At 34.4% G+C, this 20,575-nt stretch overlaps 2 protein-coding genes across 4 annotated transcripts in view; one reads left to right on the top strand and one right to left on the bottom strand.

The window, feature by feature from the left end:
• Nucleotides 1-20,575, top strand: part of LOC108146120 — a 49,726-nt gene that overhangs the window by 3,793 nt on the left and 25,358 nt on the right. For 2 of the 3 annotated variants that reach the window (XM_017271960.2, XM_017271959.2), the window contains exons 1-2: nucleotides 13,016-13,125; nucleotides 13,240-13,668. In XM_017271960.2, coding sequence (XP_017127449.1) covers nucleotides 13,030-13,125; nucleotides 13,240-13,668 — 525 coding nt within the window. In that variant the 5' untranslated portion in view covers nucleotides 13,016-13,029. Of the gene's footprint in view, nucleotides 1-13,015; nucleotides 13,126-13,239; nucleotides 13,669-20,575 lie in introns of those variants that run through there. The other variant, XM_017271961.2, reaches the window with a different exon arrangement.
• On the bottom strand, nucleotides 11,214-11,787 carry LOC108146122. The gene has a single exon (XM_017271962.1). It carries the CDS (start codon nucleotides 11,755-11,757, stop codon nucleotides 11,257-11,259), a length of 501 nt encoding a protein of 166 aa, XP_017127451.1. The 5' UTR covers nucleotides 11,758-11,787; the 3' UTR covers nucleotides 11,214-11,256.

Raw genomic sequence — 20,575 nt, 5'->3', positions numbered from 1 at the left:
ACTATTTGTTAGTTAAAATATAGTTAAGAATCTGTTGTTCTAAAATGTCTAGCTTAATCTATTAACATAAATAATTATAAAGACAGAATAAATACATTTTGAGCTTCATTAAAAAGTATTCAAATATTTTTTAAAAATATGTATAAATTATTTGTCTAATTAAAATGTATGGTAGCTTCATAACCATAACTAAAAATTATAATTTTTTCATTATTTAGCTTTACAACAGCTAATTGTTTAATGCTATTTAATAAAAAGGCACAAACACATAAATTGTTTAAGAGAAAACAAATAGTTCACTTTTATGAAGAGATAAAATTCTAGGTCTGCAGAAAATTCTGCTTTTCTGGCATTTATTAAAAGCCACATTTCCGTGAGTATAAAAACATAACTTCCCTTTTTCAAGCGACCACATCACCCTTAATCCTTTGGCCTCACATCCTGCTATAAGTGTATATAGTACATATATAGCATCTGCTGACTCATGCTTTTTCATCTCTAGCTGCTCGCTGCTCGCTGCTCGCTTCTCCATTTCCTTTTCATATTTGCTGTCCCTTGCATATTATTTCAATTTGGCGGTGCAACAAAAGACTTTTCCCTCCATGTTTTCCGTTGTGAGTCACATAGCGTATGCGTAATGCAAGAGCAAGGCTGCATCCCAAACCAGTTTCCCCAAGGATAATGCAGCTCGTTATGCTTATTTGCCCGCCCACAAAAACACACTCGTATTCGTATTCGTATGTATGTTGCAAAAGGAAATTGCCCTCGAGGTCCTGACATCCGCACACACACCCCATAACACACACACACACACCCCAAAACACACGCCCACCCACAAAACGAAACGATATCTGCAGGGTTCATGGCCCTCAGCTGACCGCCAATGGACTGCACGCCCTAAAATTGCTTGCCCTTTGTGCATCCTTGATGTGTTCATCTGTCCCTGCCACTCAAGGTCAAATCCTAGATGTTTTGATTTAATTTATTGCCGCATACATTTGAGCGCTCGTAAAAAATGGGGTTGAGGGCCAAGGAAAAGTCTCTAAGTCGAAAATACCTGCCGGAAAAGCGGAAAACATTAAGTAATATTTATAAGATTCACAATGTTTACAATTAAAATTTGAAAATGAAATGAAATGAAAATGAAAAGGAGGGCGCTTTTTGAGAATCTAATAGATAAATTAAATTATTATTCTTAATTATTTAGTTTATAATTAACTAGATTATATATATTTTAGAATCATGCTGTTCTGTTTTTGAAGTTTCAGTTCGTTTATTTATTGTCTTTATTTTAATACTTGCGTTTGAAAATCTTAGCATCAACATTTAATATTACTGTTCTTAAACATGCTATGCATATGTCTTATTTATAAGTTTATTAATTAGTCATCTCTTGTGCAAGGTAACACGTTCTGATGCTAGTACTTGAATAGATGTCTGACTTCATATACGTTTTTTCAAAAGGTGGTTTTTCCACTCAAGCTCTTCAGATTTTCTCTGCCCCATTTCCACTGCGGTATATGTATCTCACTCCTCTTGTTGCTGCGCCGCAGAAAAGGCAATATTTTGCTTGTCTGCCTCTATTTATCTTCGCCTTTGTCTCTGCCGTATTTTGATTGCTTTTCCAGCCTTTCCACACTCCCACAATTTGAGGTGACTCAATGTCTTGCTCATTTCCTTCGTGCGGCCGGAAAACTCGGAAAACTACAAGTGTGTCTGTAGTGTGTGTGAGTGTGTGTGGAATTTTCTTTATCTGCTCTTTGTGCTTTGGAAAAGTTCCAAGTTTCTATGACTTCATATGTCTATGTCTCCTATTCGAATTTCTCTCCAATTTAGGTTTGTTTTGGCCGGCTTGATTAGCATTCCTCTTTTTTGGCCAATAGAAATCGTGAAAGAGGGGGGATTAATCTGAAAATGGCTTTGTCTGTGCGAGAAATCAATTATATTGAAGTTTGCCAAAGCGAGAGCTGCTTAAGTTGATGGGAAATGTTTGAATGAATTTCGGGCAAGTGTTCAAACCAATTCAATTTGCCAGGCATCATACATATATAATGTAGGAAATGCATTTGTTTGAGGGAAGACAATAAAACTAGATGCTTTGTTTTTGATCTTAACTTCATATATTTAAGAATTATAAATGTCAAATTGATTTATTACTAAATTTGATTCACAAATGTAGGCCACATTTAAAATAAACAAATTTAAAAGTTAGAACCATTAGCACAATAGAAATAATACAATAAAGCTAATAAAATGAATAATAAATAATTTCTCTAACTATATTCGCAAATTAAAAATAAACAAAATTAAATAAGAGACATACGAGGAAAAAGAGGAAATTGTAAGTAAAGTGTAATTGGATTTCTTATTAAATATATTTATCTTTGGTAACTCAGCCTATTTCTTTATAAAAATATACAATTATATATTTACCGAAAATGTACAAATGTACAAATATGTTTCTTCATTTATTTCCGAAAGAATAAAGGTTTCCCCAACTAATTCTGCTGAGCCAAAATCAATATTTTCATAACTTGCCTCGTTTCCAACATTCGTGTGCCAACATTTACTCATTAATTTGTGATGTTTTCCCCCCATTTTCTTGGCTTTTCTTAATCAAGGTCCTTGGCACCACTGTTGGCACCGCCATTTCCACCACATTAAACGTTATCTCACGCTCTCAACTTGGCTTTTCTCCCCAAACTTTTCCCTCGAAATTTTCCTCACTCTTCTCAGTTACTTCGAATGCGATTCTGTTTGCTGTCTGTATTTGATAGCAACGAGTATTTTCATTTACCCATCATTTTCATCATATGTGTGTGTGTGTATGTGTGCGTGGTTTCTTTTCTCATTTTCGTGATTTTATTACTTTTACTTTTTACGATTTATTTGCTGAAATTGCTTATTTCCCTTTTAGCCAAGAAAAAAAGAAAGAAAATTGGCATTTTGGGGGCGGGGTTGATTGTTATTATTGCTGCTGCCACTGCAATGCTGCTTTGTCTTCGGCTTTTCTTCTTGTTTTCCTCCTCCACTCTATTTCCCATTTTTCCTTTTGTTGGTCATAACTGCTTTTGGCTTGGGAAAATTCAATCAACGATTTGTTTTTAATCGATTCCTATTACAATCCCCTATTTTCCACGTTTTCCCCAGACTTTATTTATTTGTCAGTCGCATTGTTCGCAACTCAACTTTGTCCATATGCGTACTATGTGTACATGATGATGCACTTTTCCTACCCCTTTTTCATTAATCATACGCCACGTTGCACCCACATAAATACTCATAGTTGCCTCTTCTCCATCTTCTTCTTCTTGGCAACTGACATTGCACACGGATTTTCCAAGTCCCTGAACACTCACAGATAACGAGCGGTGCAAAAGGGATATGGAAATGCCGGAGGAAAAGCTGGAGGAAAAGCGGCAGCGGAAGGAAGCTGAAAGACAAATAATATTCTACAACAACATGTAGAATGGCAACACAATTTGCATAGCAAATATTTTAAATGCCAATTAAAATTATTAGAAAAGTTTAGCTGCGTTGCTTGCAGCATTATTATGTGCAAACAAAAGAATCACAAATTGTTGTTTACTCACAAAACTAGCAATTTATTTATGAATTACCAAAAATAATATGTGTACTTTTCCGAATAATATCATTTTCATTCGTTGGTAACAAGATAAAAAAATCAAAACAATACAATTTTCATTGAAAACTATTATAATTTGAATTTATAATGTTTCAGAATTTTGGTTTCCATTTATTGAGAAGGAAAATCTAAATGGTTTGATAGAAAAATTATTAAATAAAGAGTAAATGCATTATTACTTATATTTAGCTTAACATAAATGAAATATGTTTTGATATTTTTTTTCTATTTATTGTGAGAAAAAAACACAAAATTATTAAATTATAAATACTTGCATTTTCACAAAAGATATACGGCAAACAAATTATTTGTTATTAGTCAACTAATCTAAATTTCAGCTAACATGTTTGCTTTTAACGAAATTTAGCAAATTTTAATTTGCCCCAGAAATGTTTGCGCTGAAACAAATTGAGTTTGCTTCCCCTCAAAAAAAGATGACTCTTTAAACATTCAAAATTTGCGTAATTGACTAGAAATTGGTATTAGCCACGCACATACGTGGTTTTCTTTTGCCCCCTGCGTACAATTTGCCAAATTGCATGGATACTACTAACAAAAATAAGAGAAAAAAAAACACCAAAACACCCAGAAATTTTCCCCTAAAAATTGCTATCTAAATTGCAAATTTTGCGGCCGGCGTAATTGAAAAACATAAACCGCTAGCTGGTTTTTCCTGTTGCTGGTTTTTCATGACCCTCCGTTGGATTTTAAGCTTGACTACCGTTCGCCGCTTTTAGTTATGCAGCATGGGCAGCAAATTAAATGAAAATCGAGCTAAAAATAGCCGGTTGAATGTGTCGCAGAAATCCTTGCCGCCTCCCATTTTCTACCATTTTCCACCCATCCACCCATTCCCACCCCCACTCACCATCACTTTCCATCTTTCAGCGGTACAATTACAAGAGCGTTGGGGCAAAATGCCTCAATTTACGGCAAAATGGCCGTCATCGATTTCCGCTTTCGTGTTATTCGATATGTATTTCACTACACTGAAAAATTCAAAACTTTAAGTAGTTAATAAATAATAGAAATCTTGGTGATTTTTGAAAAATACTTGTTTAGTTTTTTTAAATTTAAGTTGTTAAATAAATTAGTTATTTTTTCTTGTTTAACACATTTATAAGAAGTTTGGATTAACTAAAGCCTTTATCAGTTGTCTAATTTAAGCGTCTGAAAATGTTTTAAATTTTAAAGAGCAATTAAATTTTCTTGTATAAACGCTTTGACTAATTTTTAAAATTTTTTTTGGAACATTTTTATTATATATTTTTTATTTCAAAATGATACAAATATTTTTATTTTATTTCATAATCATTTCTAGAATAAATCAGTTTAAAATATTTGTTTCACTGTAAAAAGGGGACATTGGCTGATATTTGGAATGTGCGTGCATTGGGTTTACTCCTTCACTTCGTTACTCGTTTTGTCGGCTTTCCATTTTTATGTATTTGACATTTTGCGTTGTGCGTTCAAAATGTCATCAAAATATGCATAAATTTCGCATGTCTTTCGTGGTACGTGTGTGTGCGTGTTTTGAGTTGAATACATGTAGCTCAATATTTGCCAGCATTAAACTACGAGGGTATTAACATAATGTGTCAGGCTCAAAATGTACGGCATATTCCACCAGACTTACATACGCACAATAAGAAATATATGTAATATATATAATTCAAGTTTGGTGTCATTCTGTTTGGGGGCTAACGATAATGTACAGTGGGTTATGTTTGGGTTAATGGGTTGAGAAACAATTATTTTGTATTTATTAGGGTGGGGCCTATTATAACATTATAATAACCTTAATAAAACATAGCTTCAGGAATTTTTATGTTAAACATGGGTTCAAATGTAGTTATTAATTTCAAACATGGAAATATATGATTTCGATTAGATTTTACTATTTTTTGCTAAGCTCTTATATATCCAAATAAAGTGGTTAAATATTAAATAGTATTACGAAGCAATCATTAATAAATAATCGCTTAAGGAAAAAATTAAAAAAATAGTTCATGATGATAAATATTTTTATTTAATATTATCATGGAAACATCTGATTTCGCTCAGATTTTAAATTTCAAATTTGCTAAGCTCTTGTTTATCAAAAACAAAAGTCTTAAATATAATTTATATTACGAAACAAGCATTAAATGTTAAAAGCTTTTTGCCCTTGAGTTGTTGTATAACATATTATTGGTATAATTAAACACATTGCCACGCAATATATCAGATAATTGATAAAATACTCAGCAACAGTCATAAATTTTAAATAAACGTGCCGTAGTAAATCGTCCTGCCAATTGCGAAAGATCCTTAAGCGATTGCGGTGCTTAATCTATAAATATCGTATTGAATGTTGGCCAAACCCCCGATGGTTTGCCACTGCAACCATTATCCTAATTACACAAGCACACATATACAAACGCACACACACATAATAAACATATATATCCTTAAATCGAGAAAGTCATAGAGAACTTTCAGTTGACTGAAAAATATGACGACAAGTTGACGCAACTCGGCGAACTGTCAGGCCAAGATGAGGCATTTTTCCAGCTGAGGGATTTCGCTTCTCCCGCCGTCAGGACCTCTCGTTTATTCGTGTTCCTTCAGCTGTCAGTCGGTGCACATCGCTTCCGCCGCTTAATGGCACTGCGAGAAATTTTAACGCACTTAAAAAACATTTTGTATAAATTCTTTAATTGTTATAAATTTTTAAATTTTTAGATCGATTTGGTTAGGTTTGTGTACGTTTTTTTTTGTTTTAAAAAAATAATATTTCATATATACTTAATATATATTAAGAATATGTTTAATTGTTGTAAAACAAGTTTTTAAGTTCAATTGCCAATTGCTTCCTAATCGTTTAAACAATTTTTCTGAGTTTTTAAGTACATGGATTTATAATAACGCATCGTATCATATATATAAAAAAATGAAAAATACATTTTGAGTAATTAAAATGCTAATATTATTCATATGGTTTTTAGATAGAATTAAAAATATTGAGTTATATCACAAAGATTTGTCAACATGTTGGATATTGATTTATACTTAGAGAAATGATATGTGTTTGAGGATTAAATGTACTAATGTAGTGAAGATTTTTTTCGAGTGCGGGACATACATGAATAGAGAGGAAGAGCTTGGAGTCAATGTGAACAAGATGGGGATGAGGACAGAGGCACGTCACGTATGTTTTTGTGCCCAAGCATTCGCATAAACATTCCTGGTCGGGATCTCGAGTTGCTGCGTCTCCTTTTCGTCTTTTCCCCATTTCCCTCCTTTTCCTCTGAAGCCAGGACTTCTCATCCAGGACATTGGCATTGACAGGCTCGCGTCGTTTTTCGTTAAATGTCAGCGCTGCTTTTGGCCCCAGTTTTCTTTTATTTTTTTCCTGCTTTTTGCCGGGGTCACGGCAATTGACCTTCCATTCATCATCCAACGAGGTTGTTTGCCCAAGCACTCTTGTGTGAGTTTCCCGCTGGGTCCTTTCCCGCTGTCCATTGATGTTTACCGCATTTGTTTATCGATTGAGCCGGGGAAAAGTCGCGAGTTTTGGGTTACTGAAACAACAATGTAGAAATCGTGGTGGCCGGAGACCACTGCTGATCTGTAATTATCCCTTCAAATGATGCTGAACCGTAAAAGTTAGTTCTTTACGGGGCAAATTAATGTACACATTAAAAAAACGTTATTTTCCATTTCTTACTTTTATGGTAACCGCAAACCCTGATGTTAAGTCGAAGTAAAATTCCTTTTTCGATTATCTGTTGCTGTACTAATCAAATACAAAGCTACAAACTCGTATGTCTGCCATAGAACATGTCAGGTATAAACTGATTGTTTACCTAAAAAGTTTAATTGATTATCCCAAGTTAAGACAATGCCATTTGATTTAAAATTGTTATTTCGGAATTTTAGTTCTTAAATCGAAGTATGTCTAGTATTATGTCTAGTATTATAAATGCATTATTATAGTTTTGTTAAAAAACCACATGTTAACTTCGGCCGCACTCAATGAGTTCAAAATGAACCTCAAATTTTTAATGATGGGAATTATTCTTATATTCAAAGTCTACACTTAGGCGCCATACTTCCGGTTTTCCACACGCATTTGTTTTTTTGTAAGCCTTTGTGTGGGTGAGAAGAAAAATGGCGGAGAAAATAAGCAACCGAATTACTGTAAATAAGCAGTGAAGGAATGTGACAACGTCCCCAGTTGATAAGAAAATTCTCCCTCGTTTCCTTGTTACATTTCTTTATTTTTGCTGTTTTCGACACAAAGGCAACAAATGAAAGACAGAAAAATGCTTGTGTAATGAAAGACTTGAGCAACATAATAAATAATGACAAGGACACCGAAAAAACTCCCCATTTTTCCTTCATTACTTTTTGGGTTTTCCAATGCACTCCAAGCTGAGAAAAGGATGACAATTAGAAAACGGTTTTTGGAGAGTCATTCACGTGCATGGGAAAACTCTTCAAGCAGCTTTTCCTTTCCCTTAAATGTTTTGCTAACCATGAAAAATGAGCAGCGAAAGGATTGAAGAGGGAATTTTCAAGAAACAAAAAGGATTCCCTGTGGTTGAGACAATTCTTCTGCCACAGCTTTAACAAATGGAATGTGATAAGAAGTTAAAAAAAATTTGACGGTAATTGTCAATTAATTATCAATTGAATTTTCAAAATAAAAAAAAAATAAGGTAATTTGCGACCTTTTATTGTATTGAACTTGTATCATAAATAGGTATCATATTTTATTAATTTTCGTTTTACCAGCTGAAATTTATTAGTAAGGGCTATATAATTATTTTCAATTTTTAAAAATATTTTTATACCCTTGCAGAGGGTATTATAATTTCAGTCAGAAGTTTGCAACGCAGTGAAGGAGACGTTTCCGACCCTATAAAGTATATATATTCTTGATCAGCATCACTAGTAGAGTCGATCTAGCCATGTCCGTCTGTCCGTCCGTCTGTCCGTCCGTCTGTCCGTCTGTCCGTCCGTTTATATGCAAACTAGTCTCTCAGTTTTAAAGCTATCTGCATGAAACTTTCCCAAAAGTTGTCTTTCTATTGCAGGTAGTATATAAGTCGGAACGAGCCGGATCGGACGACTATAGCATATAGCTCCCATAGGAACAATCGAAAAAATAATTGAAAAAAAATGATAACTTTGCTGTTTTTTAATTTTTTGTTTAGTTCTTCGACATATAGCAATGGTTAAAAAATTCAGAATTATGGTTTAAATTTCATCAAAATCGGACGACTATAGCATATAGCTCCCATAGGAACAATCGGAAAAATAATTGAAAAAAATTATAACTTTGCTGTTTTTTAATTTTTTGTTTTGTTCTTCGACATAAAGCAATGGTTAAATATTTCAGAATTATGGTTAAAATTTCATCAAAATCGGAAGACTATAGCATATAGCTCCCATAGGAACAATCGGAAAAATAATTGAAAAAAATTATAACTTTGCTGTTTTTTAATTTTTTGTTTAGTTCTTCGACATATAGCAATGGTTAAATATTTCAGAATCATGGTTTAAATACGCAAGTAAATCATAATTTTAATGTTTTCAAAAATATTTAATTCTTGCGATAGCTGCAAGGGTATATGAACTTCGGCTTGCCGAAGTTTGCTTTCTTTCTTGTTTTTTTATTATTAAAGATTTGTTTTTTGTATTACCAAAACAGAAAAATCATTTTAAGTAATTTAAATGTACTTTATTCGCTTGAAATTTATCTTATCCCTGCTCTGATTTATGGTTATGGTCTATATTATGTTTAAAGCCTATTAAACGATTAAGTTGTCACTTTATGTTAATAATAACAAAATAAGTGACAGTATAAATTGAAAACTTGACAGGAAAATTAAAATCGTTCTCAAAAAATTTACAAACACTAAAGTGAAAATAATAAATAATATCTAGCCCATTATTCAATTTACAACTTAATCCGTAATAATATCAATTAAAAATGATTAACAAAATGCGATAATAAAAAAGGTAATCGCCATTTAGGACACGGAAAAGCCCACTCGTTAGGCATGTTAAATCATTTGCTGAGCATCAAAACAAAAAGCATTTGCTAAATTATTGAAAAACAAGCCGCAAGCAAAAAACCTAACATAAATGTCGACATAAAAGCAGAAAAATGTGGGAACACGAAAATGGTTTTAATGACCCAAAGGCAAACAAATCATAGGGGGGAAAACAACTATCGTATGTCGGGAAAACGTGTGCCTGGACCAGAAAAGCACACACATTTTTCATCATTTTCGGCCCCCCAAAAAGTTCAACCAGCAGCACTTTAACCGGTTCCGTTTTAATTGTTACCGCCTTCTTTCATCCGGCAAAATGCTTTCCAAATTAATTAATAGCATTGTCTGTCTTTGGCAATTTGCCACGCCCACACACACACACACCCACACATAAACTATAAATTGAATTTTCTTATGCGTTCTCGGCAAAATTGGAGTGCGAAGAAAAATTATTTGTCTGCGAAAAATCCAAAGAGGCCAAGTCAGCGGAGAAGAAGAAGCCAAGCAACTTTAGCAGCCAGGCCGAAAATCCTTTTTTAATTAAATTTTCTGTACATTTTGCAGTTTTTAGGTTTGAGCTGGCGACTTTTCCCCATTCCCAATCCCCCGGCAATTCATGTCGTTCTCATATATGGTGACGAAAGGAATGGAAAACCCATGTGGTTTTCCCACAGAGTCGAAGGATTCATTCGAAGGAGTAACCAAAGACAAAGTTTCCACTGGCGACATTCTGGCTGTGCAACTCCTTCTCGTTTTTGTGTCAAGTTAATCCAATTAGTTGTTTGCGAACGTAGTTTGCACTTTGCTACTCAGCCATCAGCGTCGAGAAACCCCCGTTCTTTCTAAATTCGAAATTCCCAACTAAATTGGACGAGTCGGAGATGGATGGGTATTGAAATTGATAACCGCATTATGGAACGAGGTGGAGTCGTGACTTGGGTGATAAGAACAAGTATTTGCCAAGCTCTTTATTTATTTTTTATTTATTTATTTGTGACAACACATTAGTGCTATAAGTTTTTATCAAGGCAATAGTCACATTGTAATGACCGAGGAATTAATTATATTTTTAAAATTACAAAATGAACGATAAAAGATGCAAAATTTAAGGTTGCCATTTATTTTTACTTTTGTTTTTCTGTTTGGTATTATTTTTGCTATCAATTTTGTAAGTTATGATTTACACGTTCAAGGGTTCTTCTAAAAAACTTCTAGGTAATTTATATATGCAGATATCTAAAATAAGTTTTTTTTTCGTATGATAATATTATTTTATATGCTGAATTATGTTGAATTTTAAAAGAAACATTTTATGTTGCCTTAATATAATCAAAAAAAGGATCTAAAAACTTTGTAATATTTGTAATGCTTATAATTATAGTGTACTTTAAAATATAACAGATTTAAAATAGTTTATTTTTATTTTGTTAAGATATTTGCTTGTTTATTTATTTTTCTAAATACCAAACAATTTTTTTAAGTTTGTTAGAATTAATTTTTTTTTATTTGAAGAGGAATGCATGCTTCGGTTTTTTAACTTATTTAAAATAATACTGTTGGAACTTGCTAAATATAATTATAGTTATTGTCATAATCGGGTTCGTCACGGCAGTCTTTGGAGTTTTCGTTTAAGTTTTTTAATTTATCGACATTGTTAAGCTGTTTAGCATTTTTAAGAGCTTCTCTTTGTTTTAAGTAAAACTTTGAGCATGCGCCAGCGGGTTCGAAAGTGGGAAGAAGATTATTAAGACGCTCTATGCGTGCATCGATGGCTGAGTCAAGCTTCGTACGCTCCTTATTGTATGCATTGAATTCATTTAGTGATTTTAATTTCCAGCTGACAAGCTTCTTGTCCAATTTTAAAGCCATTCGAAGGCTGTCAAGCCAATCGGACAACTCCTGGTTATCACTGCATAACCGATCATATTTATTAAGGACGTCCTGAATATTTTCGTTTGTTTCTCTATCTAGTTGGGAAATGGGATCCTCGGTAGTAGTTGAAGGCTCTCCTGTGGCTCCACAAATAACGCTCAGGAGCAAAGAGCTCAAAATCCAAATCACTTTCATTCTCGTTGGTGGTTGAAAACTTTTTCACTATTTGTTGAACCAAGAAGAGGGTTTTTATAGGTGTCGGCAATGGTAGTTTTTAATAAAGATAAGCCAAACAGGAAATGTCAAAAGTTGTACTTTATCGGCCACAAAGATATTGCTTCGTTAACATTGTTAACATTTCTTAAAGAATGCAATACAGTTTAAGCTCATTTAAATGAATATTTGATTTTATTTTGTATGTTTATACTTTAAATTCCTTTTTTAATAACTGTCTTTGGATAAAAATGAAATTTTCATTTAAGCTTTATGACTTAGCAGATAATGTGGAATGATGCTTTGCATTTACATATGCATACATATATAGGTATGTATTAAGAACCAAAACCAAGAACCAAAGCTCTCTATTATCTGTTCTTTCAGTTCTCTTCAACTGATCTCTTTTGTTTCATTTCACACTCTCTGATTTTCGAATAACCCACTGTTTGCGTGCTGTACAATCCACCGTTACACTTTGCTTATCAGTTGTCAACAGCCATAGATCCATGCACACTACTCTACACACCAAATTGTGGGGAATATGGATTCTAACTATTAATTTAAAGCATTAAGCTATTTCTAATGCAGATAATTCCGATGTAGTCCTAACATTTTATTTATAAATTTAAAGTATGTAAGGAAAAATTTGAAATTAAAACAAAAAAAAAAAGGAATTTTTAAATTATGAATTAAATGATATTATAATTTTTATAGATAACGAGTTAGACATTGTAGTGGGATTAATACCAATTCTAAGCTAGATTTTTATAAATTGTTTTGAAGTTCCTGTTACTAAAAATGCTTTCTTATATTTTACTATATAAGAAGGCATATAACAGGCATTTTAAAAAAGGTTAGAAAACACCAAATAATATTTGGTATTTTTATATGGCTGATAGCGTTCTTTATTTAATAAAGTATCTATTTAATAAGAGGGTATTCCATTTTCCACCGTAACTTAACCCATTATCAATAAACAATTCATAAAACACCAAATAATAGTTGATATTTTTAGATAGGTGATAGCGTATTAGGTCTGTTTAATAGGGTATTCCATCTTTCACCCAAACTGAACCCATTATTAATACCTTATCAGCTGCAGATGCTGTACGTTATGGGTTAAGTCGGACCCTCGCTCCGCTTGTCCACAAAATTCTCAGGCATGACGTGCATTTTTATGACACGGCACGCTCAAAGCTTTATAAAATACTGTTTTTAAATTTAAGCAGAAAGAGATCCGCTGGTGGAATAATGAAGCTGTCCGGAGCAGCCTTCTCCGGATCCCACTTTGTCCGGGGCTCTTCAGTACGGGCTTTGCAATCGAAAGCGTGTGACACTTTGCGTCCGGTATGCGTTGTTCGTTGCTCTCCCCCGGAAGCAAAATTAATTACAAAATATTTGTGCAGCTCATAATTTCATTTTGTGTGTGTGTGTTTGTGTGTTTATTTACTCAATTTGCAGGCGGCCACCACAGCGGGCACACCGAAAAAACCAGCAGAAACATCAACTGCAATATCCACTATATCAACGGCAGCCACGCCCCTTGAAAAGGCGACAACTTCCGCCCCCACAGTGACGGAAATTGAGCAGCTGCAACAGGCACTAATCGAGAAGCAAACGCAACTATATGCTTTGGAATCGGTCTGTCTGAGGGAATCGGAACGGCAGGTTGAACTGGAGGATAGCGTTATAGCGTGGCAGGATAAATACGATCGACTCTACGAATCGCACAAGCGGGTTCAAAAGGTCAACCAGAGTCTGGAGGACAAGATGCTCAAGCTGGTGGATCGCAATGCCGGCGAAAGGGCGCAGTTGACCAGCGATGTGGCCACTTTAAGTGTGAGACTGGCCCAGGCCAACTTCAACATCGCCAAGCTGCAGAGGGAAATCGTGAGTACCAACCAGAAATTATATATTCCTTAATGATTTACACAAAATTATTTAAATAACAGTGTTAGAAAGGTTAAATAAGCTTAGGTTATGAATTTTTTTAGGAATTAGGTTTAAATGTCATTTAACATATTCAAAGTATAAAAAAAAATAATTCAATTTTTTTTGTAAGAGAACACGTTTTTAAATGTTGTTATTTAAAATACAAGCCCAAAGCCACACAATCAAATTAAACATTTGCACGACAAAGGTCTTGAGTCATTTAAAATGTTTGTAGGAAGCTGTTAAAATATTCTCAAAGTCTCCTTATCTTCAACAGAAATCGTGAAACCTGTTGTCATTGAAGAAATTGTTGATGATTGCTCACAGATACTGAGAAATGACGAATTAAAAAGCTTTTAAAGCGCTTTAAAGTCGAATTGCTGTGGATGAATTAGAAACTAATAAGCCGGTTAAAAGTCAATAAAATATTAAATGTTTGAATGGTAATTAGGCAGTAATATGTAATTTTAATAAATTGTTTATTTTTTTATATTTTACATTTGACAGATTTGTTTTAGAACAACATAGAACTTGATACTTTAGATGAAATATACATGGTTTTCAACATAGATTTTGAGACTTTAGATAGAATATGGAATCATTTTTATTCAGAGGCATATGGTTTTTTTAATCGCCATACTATTATTCTAATTAATGGTTAATAAGAATTTAAAACGTTCCATGAAAAGTAAAATTAACATTTAGTTTCTAAGATTTGTGCGGAATAACTTTAAATTCGTTTATATAAAGGTAATTTACATATGTATTCCAGTTATATTTTGAGCAGTTATTTTAAATTGTGTCTTTATAATAATTATAAGATATATCAAAATTTTGAACTACTTTACATTTCTTTATTTAGAAAAGCCCCAGCAAAAAAGCCCCGACTTCCTTCACTTCGTTTGATGACAATTTTGCAATAGCAAAAACGCGGCAGCCCAAACAGCTAAGAGTAGATTTCCGATTTGGCCAAGTCCAAGTCCCAGTCTCGAACATAACAGCTGGCACAACCAGTTGAAGCCCCCGAAATCCCACACTTAACCCGGGATTTCGGTGCAACAAACTAATTGGCCGCCAAGTTCTGAGAGGAAACACAAACACACTTAAGTCTGGCTCTGAATTTGGGGTGTTTTTCCATAGTGTTTTTTTTTTTGTGTATTTTAGGTGGGAGTGGTATACCACTGGAACTTAAAGCTTTCTAGGGGGGGAAGACTAAACAAATGAAAGGCGGCAAAGCGTTAAAAACTCAGAGTTGCACTTCTACTTACGACAACTTTCCAAACACCACCCCGTTGTGTAGTGTGGGAAAAACTAGAAAAGTTTTCCAATTCAGTTTTGTTTCTGCCATGCTGCGAAAAATACGAATATTTGAGGGCAAAAAAAGTTTTCAATTAACGCAAAACAGTAAAAATGCACTTTCTATATATGGAGAGATTGGATGGGAAACCTTTCAACCGGAGGTGTCCTGCGGGTATCCTATGTTTTTCAGTTGGGGTGTTTGCCCAAAAGCGATAGACCATGTTGCAAACAATTAGTGGGACATTGGTAAAAGAGAATGCACAAAAAAAAAAAAAATTAAAAATAAAAGTAAGGTTTAATTCATTTATTAAACTATGAGTTAATACAAATTTATAAGTTAAGTTAAAGGCACCCGAAATTTTAATAATAAAAAAAAGCTTTATTAAACATTAGTAATTCAATTAAGTATTAAATTTAAACATTACACTTACCACTTTACAGCGCCCTTAGTACTTTTATTATAATTAGAGTTACAAAATTAATAAAGCCTGGCTTTAAATACGAGCTCTTATAAATATAAAGTACTTTGATATTTTTAATACACAAAATTACCCTTTTCTAATCAGTTATAAAAAAAATAATTGAAATTGTATCAATACAATTTTACATTTTTTAATAAGTGAAAAGAGTTAGATCTAGAATTGGCTAATAATTTTTTTGGCTGAACCAAAAATCTCTGTACATTTTCTGAATTGGAATTGTAATTGTAATTATAATTCTTTCAAAGTATTTACAAATTATTTTCTCGAGGCTTGATCAAAAAAATGCGATTTTAAGAGCAAGAATAAAGCTTTAAGACAAATAAAATCCTTTTGTATGTAAGAGATTTTACATAATTTCTTCGCCTGCACTTTAAAGTCCAAACATTTTCGAAATTGCAATATTACGTTTTTAAGTTTGAGTGCAAACAAACAAGAAGGTTGAAATTGAGGAGGTGCTACAGTTGCAACTGCTTTATTAACTTGTTTTTTGCCTCTTTTGTTGTTTTCCTCTTCGCTTTTTTCGCCTTTTTTCGCTTTTTTGCTGCTGCGTCGAGTGTTTGCGCAAATTAATACTTAAAAAGCATTTCCACCTCTTCATAAGTTGCGCAGTTTCTGTTACGTTCCGCTTGACTTTGCTTTGTTTTTCTGTTGCCGTTTTGCTGTGCAGCGTTTTGTTTTATTTTTGTCCTGGCTTTTTCATTTTGTTTTTCTCAAGGAGGCGCCTGCAAGTATGCAATGCTTTTTAAGCGGTTTTTGGAACCGCTTTCAAGGATCCAATGATGTTTTCAAGGGGTTTTGTCACACACAAGTGGCGAAGCTTGCATTTTGATTGCTGGGCGGCAACTGGAGTGGTGGTGAGCAATTTTATTGGTGATCAAAAACAATTGAGCTTTTGTTTTGAGTGTTTCAGAAATTGATGACAATTTGAAAGTAGTAAAAGCTTCAAGTTTAAAACTTAGGACCTTGCTTTATAATATATCTTAGAAATAAAATTGATATGCATCAAAATATACACGTTTCTAAAAGACTATGGAAATGTTTTTCAATAAACATAAGAGAAGATATAACAATGCGTATGCGTAATATTTTTGAATGAAGTTGAATTTGTTTTTTAAATTGTAAAAGTAAATAATCTTGTTATTTAAATATTTTAATTACATTGATTAATAAACTATTTGAGGGTTTTAAATACAATTTCTTTGACATATGTTCATAAATTTCTATTGATTAAGTTTCAAAACCAAAGACACCACTGTCTATGAGTTCTAAAATTAAGGAGCATCTAAATTCAACCTGGAAATCGAAAATTTAGCTTAAAATATTTACATGATAAATTTTAATACATTATTTATGACTTACTCCATGTGCAGTTTAAAAGCTTTAAATCTTTATATTCATCTTTTAAGTAAGAGTATTTTACCCACCTTTTTTCCCAGTTTCAGATCATTTTTCATTTTGCATTTTTTCGCCGTCTGTTTGCTTGAAAGTCTACGAATTTTTGAAGTGAACGAATCAGACGAGACAGAAATTCAGATGGCGAGTTGTTTGGGTGGCGGAGTGTGGAAACAACAATGTCAATAACCTTTTTGCTAGTTTTTCGTTCAGTTGTTGGCCCATCTTTCTCTCTTCCTGCCACTTCCTAGCATTCCGGTTGATAAAAAATCAGCACTTGGTCATGGACTGTCGCTGCGTCACGTGCCTGAAATGCGGATCTCCCGATGCCATTTACCTTCAGGCTATCTACGTTTTCATCCCCTTTTCACCCCCGATTCATCCCCGTTTATACCTCCATTCACCCCCTCTCTGTTTTGGCCATGGTTCGTTAATCTGACAGTGGCTTTTTGCATGATAGCTCGGCATTTCCGTTGCAAAACACTTAGTCGCATACTCGCCCGATGCTTCAGTTTCAGCTCTTGGTCCTGGCTCTTCATCAAACCCTCTCACCGCCGCCCATGGATGTGTCCTGTAATCCTCGCAGGGCCATCATGCTTCATTGTTGGTGCCTGTTATTATTGTTTACCGCTCCTACGGTAAAATGCTGGCTGAAAAGCTGCGACTACAGGAATTACAGAGCGAGAAATAGACAAATTGTGGTGTGATTTATTCTTTCAAGTCATTAATATCATTATTAGCTATCAATGCTTGATAAACAATATGAGAAAATTTGTTTATATCGACACAACTTATACAAACGCTCAAGTTTTTTAATTTCTTTACTTTTTCATCGAGATAAAAACTTATAAGAACTGATCTTATAATTAATTTAAGATTAATACGGCTCGAAAGACCATAAGTAGAACAGGTTTGCGATATTAAATTAAGTAAGGCAAAAAAAAAAAAAGTCCCTGATTTCTGTTTGTGCATGGCATATTATGCTGTTTTCGTTTATGCTTTTAAGCCTGTCCCCTCCTGCTTTTAACTATCCATCTATCTCCCTGGCTTTTTGCTGCGGCTTGGTTCGAATATTTTAAATCGCCTGCCAGGAGGCAGAGTCACCCAGAACATCAACAACAAACACAACAACAACAACAACCATCACTAGCCACGCCCTCCTTTTGTAATTCCCACTTGCATTAAATGCCGAGCAAATGTAAATATGCTCCGGGGCCGTTCCCCTTCTCTTTCACACAGATGTGTTGGTCCCTTTCACTCTTGGAGGCTCCCAATGCGTCACCTCCGTTGCAACTGGAGCAGATAAAATGCAGCAGGAGTTTTACGTGGCGAGCTATGAAACGATTCCCAATTCCCGTTGGCCTCATCCCTGCGTCACTCTCAATTCCCTGTCCCTTTGCCTCCGCCCTATAACCTCCTTTTCATTTTCCATCTCTGGGTTTCCCAGTTTTCCCTGTTTTCCCTGTTTGCCCTGTTTGGTAATGACGCGCTTGTGGTTTGCCTTCTGGTCTGTCGGCTCTTCATGGCTCCTGTGCTCTGGACTTCGTGCTCTGGACCTCTGGCTAACGTGTGTGTAATTAATGTTTTCCACCTAAAACACAGAGAAAAATTTTGGTAGCCAATACGACTAACAAAGAAAAAATTAAGTATTGGGCGTCAAATTTGGAATGTCTCCTTGGCATATAATGAAGAAGGATTAGCTAGATTAGGCGTTTATTTAAAAATAGAAATGGGGTTGTGAAAGTTTTTAATGTCTATGTCCCAAAATAGGCGCCAATTTAATATGAATTTAATATTCGTTGTGATATTTAATTAGGTACATACAGTTACCTGGCTTGTTTTTATCAATGGCTTTAGGTAATAAAATATATATTTAAAAACAATTAAATTTCTTAAACTTTTTCTTGTTTTGTATCAGTTGTTAGTTATTTTCTCGCAGTGTCCAGCTTCCCTTGGATTTTCCCCTGTTGCATGTCCCATTTTGTTGTCCAACAGACCGGTGCAACATGGCGTATAAGTGATTGTATTGTAGGCCTTGTTTATCGGCTGATAAGCAAGACCCAAGAAAGTGTGTATTGTCTAGCAATCCAGAGTCCTCGTCTTTTGCGTCTCCTTTGGCTTTTTGTGTGCGAGTGCGCTTAATTCCTTAAAAGTTATTTACATATTTGCCTAATGTGGCATCCCCACTAAGCACTCAGCCAGCCGGCTTATGTAGGTGGTTGGTTGGGTGTTTTGGGTGTTTTAGGTGGTTTGGATGGTGGTGCTTTTTGTGGTTAAGTGCGTTGAGTTGGCTGCCGTTTGGCTTGCCAGTTGGTTAGTGGGCTGGTTGAGATGAAATTGCTTTTTGGGCCCAAAAACCCAATCTGTCTGTGATTTAACCGACAATAAGCCGAATCAAATAATAGGAATTCCGGAGTGATTAAATTATCAAATGTTTTAAGTGGGTCCGCACAGTTGGTAATGAGATAGAGCACGGGCCTCAAGATGTTTAATGAAATTTTGCAGAGGATTAGGCCAGCTGGTTAAGGAAATGAAGAGCCGAAAGAACCAAGCTAATTAAATATTTAAGTACGAATTTGGTAAACTAATAGAGCATTATGAATTTAATTTGTGAAAGTCATTCAGTTGAAATCAAATTCCCAATTGGAGTGTTTTATATATCACTGTAGTAAAATACTTTATTCGTATCTAAACCTGCTTTGAATTGTAATTAAATATTTATACAATCTGTTAGCTTCAATCAACATCTATTATTATTTTCATGTTAAAACATTCGGCATTGTCATGGTTTTTTTTGTATTTTAATGTTCAGTTTTAATTTCACAAAAGAGCGTGGAAAATATTCTGCAACACATCTGATCCCTGGGCCCCATAAAGAATATGCGAAAATCCGGCATTCAATCAACGGGCATCGCCGCCCTATAAATCCCCTGTACATATCCCCTATAATGCCCATAACTATCCGCTATCTACCTACGCGAATGGAAAAGTAAACAATTCGGAATTCCTTTCCACTTCATCCTGTGTATACTGCCCACAAACATTTTTCCAGCTCGTTTTGCGTGTTCGCTTTTTTTAATTTCCCCGCGCAAACAATGGAAATGGTTCCGGGTGCATGTGAAATCCATGTGAAATGAACCAAAACAAGGACAGTGGCAGTAGCAACACAACCGGAAAATATGCGGCCGAAATGCACGTTCTACGTGGAGTAAAACCGTAAACCGTTAACCGTAAAACACACGAAGCACCGCCGAAATGAAAGTTGAAACGCTCCAAAAACGGAAAACACAACCTGCACAAGCAACACACAAAAAATGGGTTCATATTACAGCAATAACAGTGCGGAAAAATCAGAGCCGAGTTTTCCAGTCATGATAGGAATCCGTTTTGCCTTTGGCCCGGCGCACATAAAACCTAAATGCTGAAAAAAAATAACATAAGCGGTGGGCAGAAATAAGCCAAAAAACAGACAGGTGCAAAAAGTAGAAGTTAGCCCGAAAGGTGAAATTTTCTATGTAAATACATTGAACGCCCCACGTTGGGCGCCAAATTGGGGATTTCTCCTCGGCTTATTATTACTCGACTAATAGTTAAACGTTTAAATTTATTTACTAAGAAAATATCGATTAGACTTTTGTAACATATTTATTTTTAAATAGGAAGAAAGTTTTTAGATATATACATACCTTTAT

The sequence above is a fragment of the Drosophila elegans genome, unplaced genomic scaffold (genome assembly GCF_018152505.1).
Source record: "Drosophila elegans isolate 14027-0461.03 unplaced genomic scaffold, ASM1815250v1 contig_208, whole genome shotgun sequence".
Lineage (NCBI taxonomy): Eukaryota > Metazoa > Arthropoda > Insecta > Diptera > Drosophilidae > Drosophila > Drosophila elegans.
Note: the sequence above shows the minus strand (reverse complement) of the source record. Positions and strands in the feature narration are given on the sequence as shown.

Bases quoted from the DNA above. Each gene is read 5' to 3' on its own strand.
- LOC108146122 (XM_017271962.1), bottom strand. From the start codon at position 11,757: ATGAAAGTGATTTGGATTTTGAGCTCTTTGCTCCTGAGCGTTATTTGT.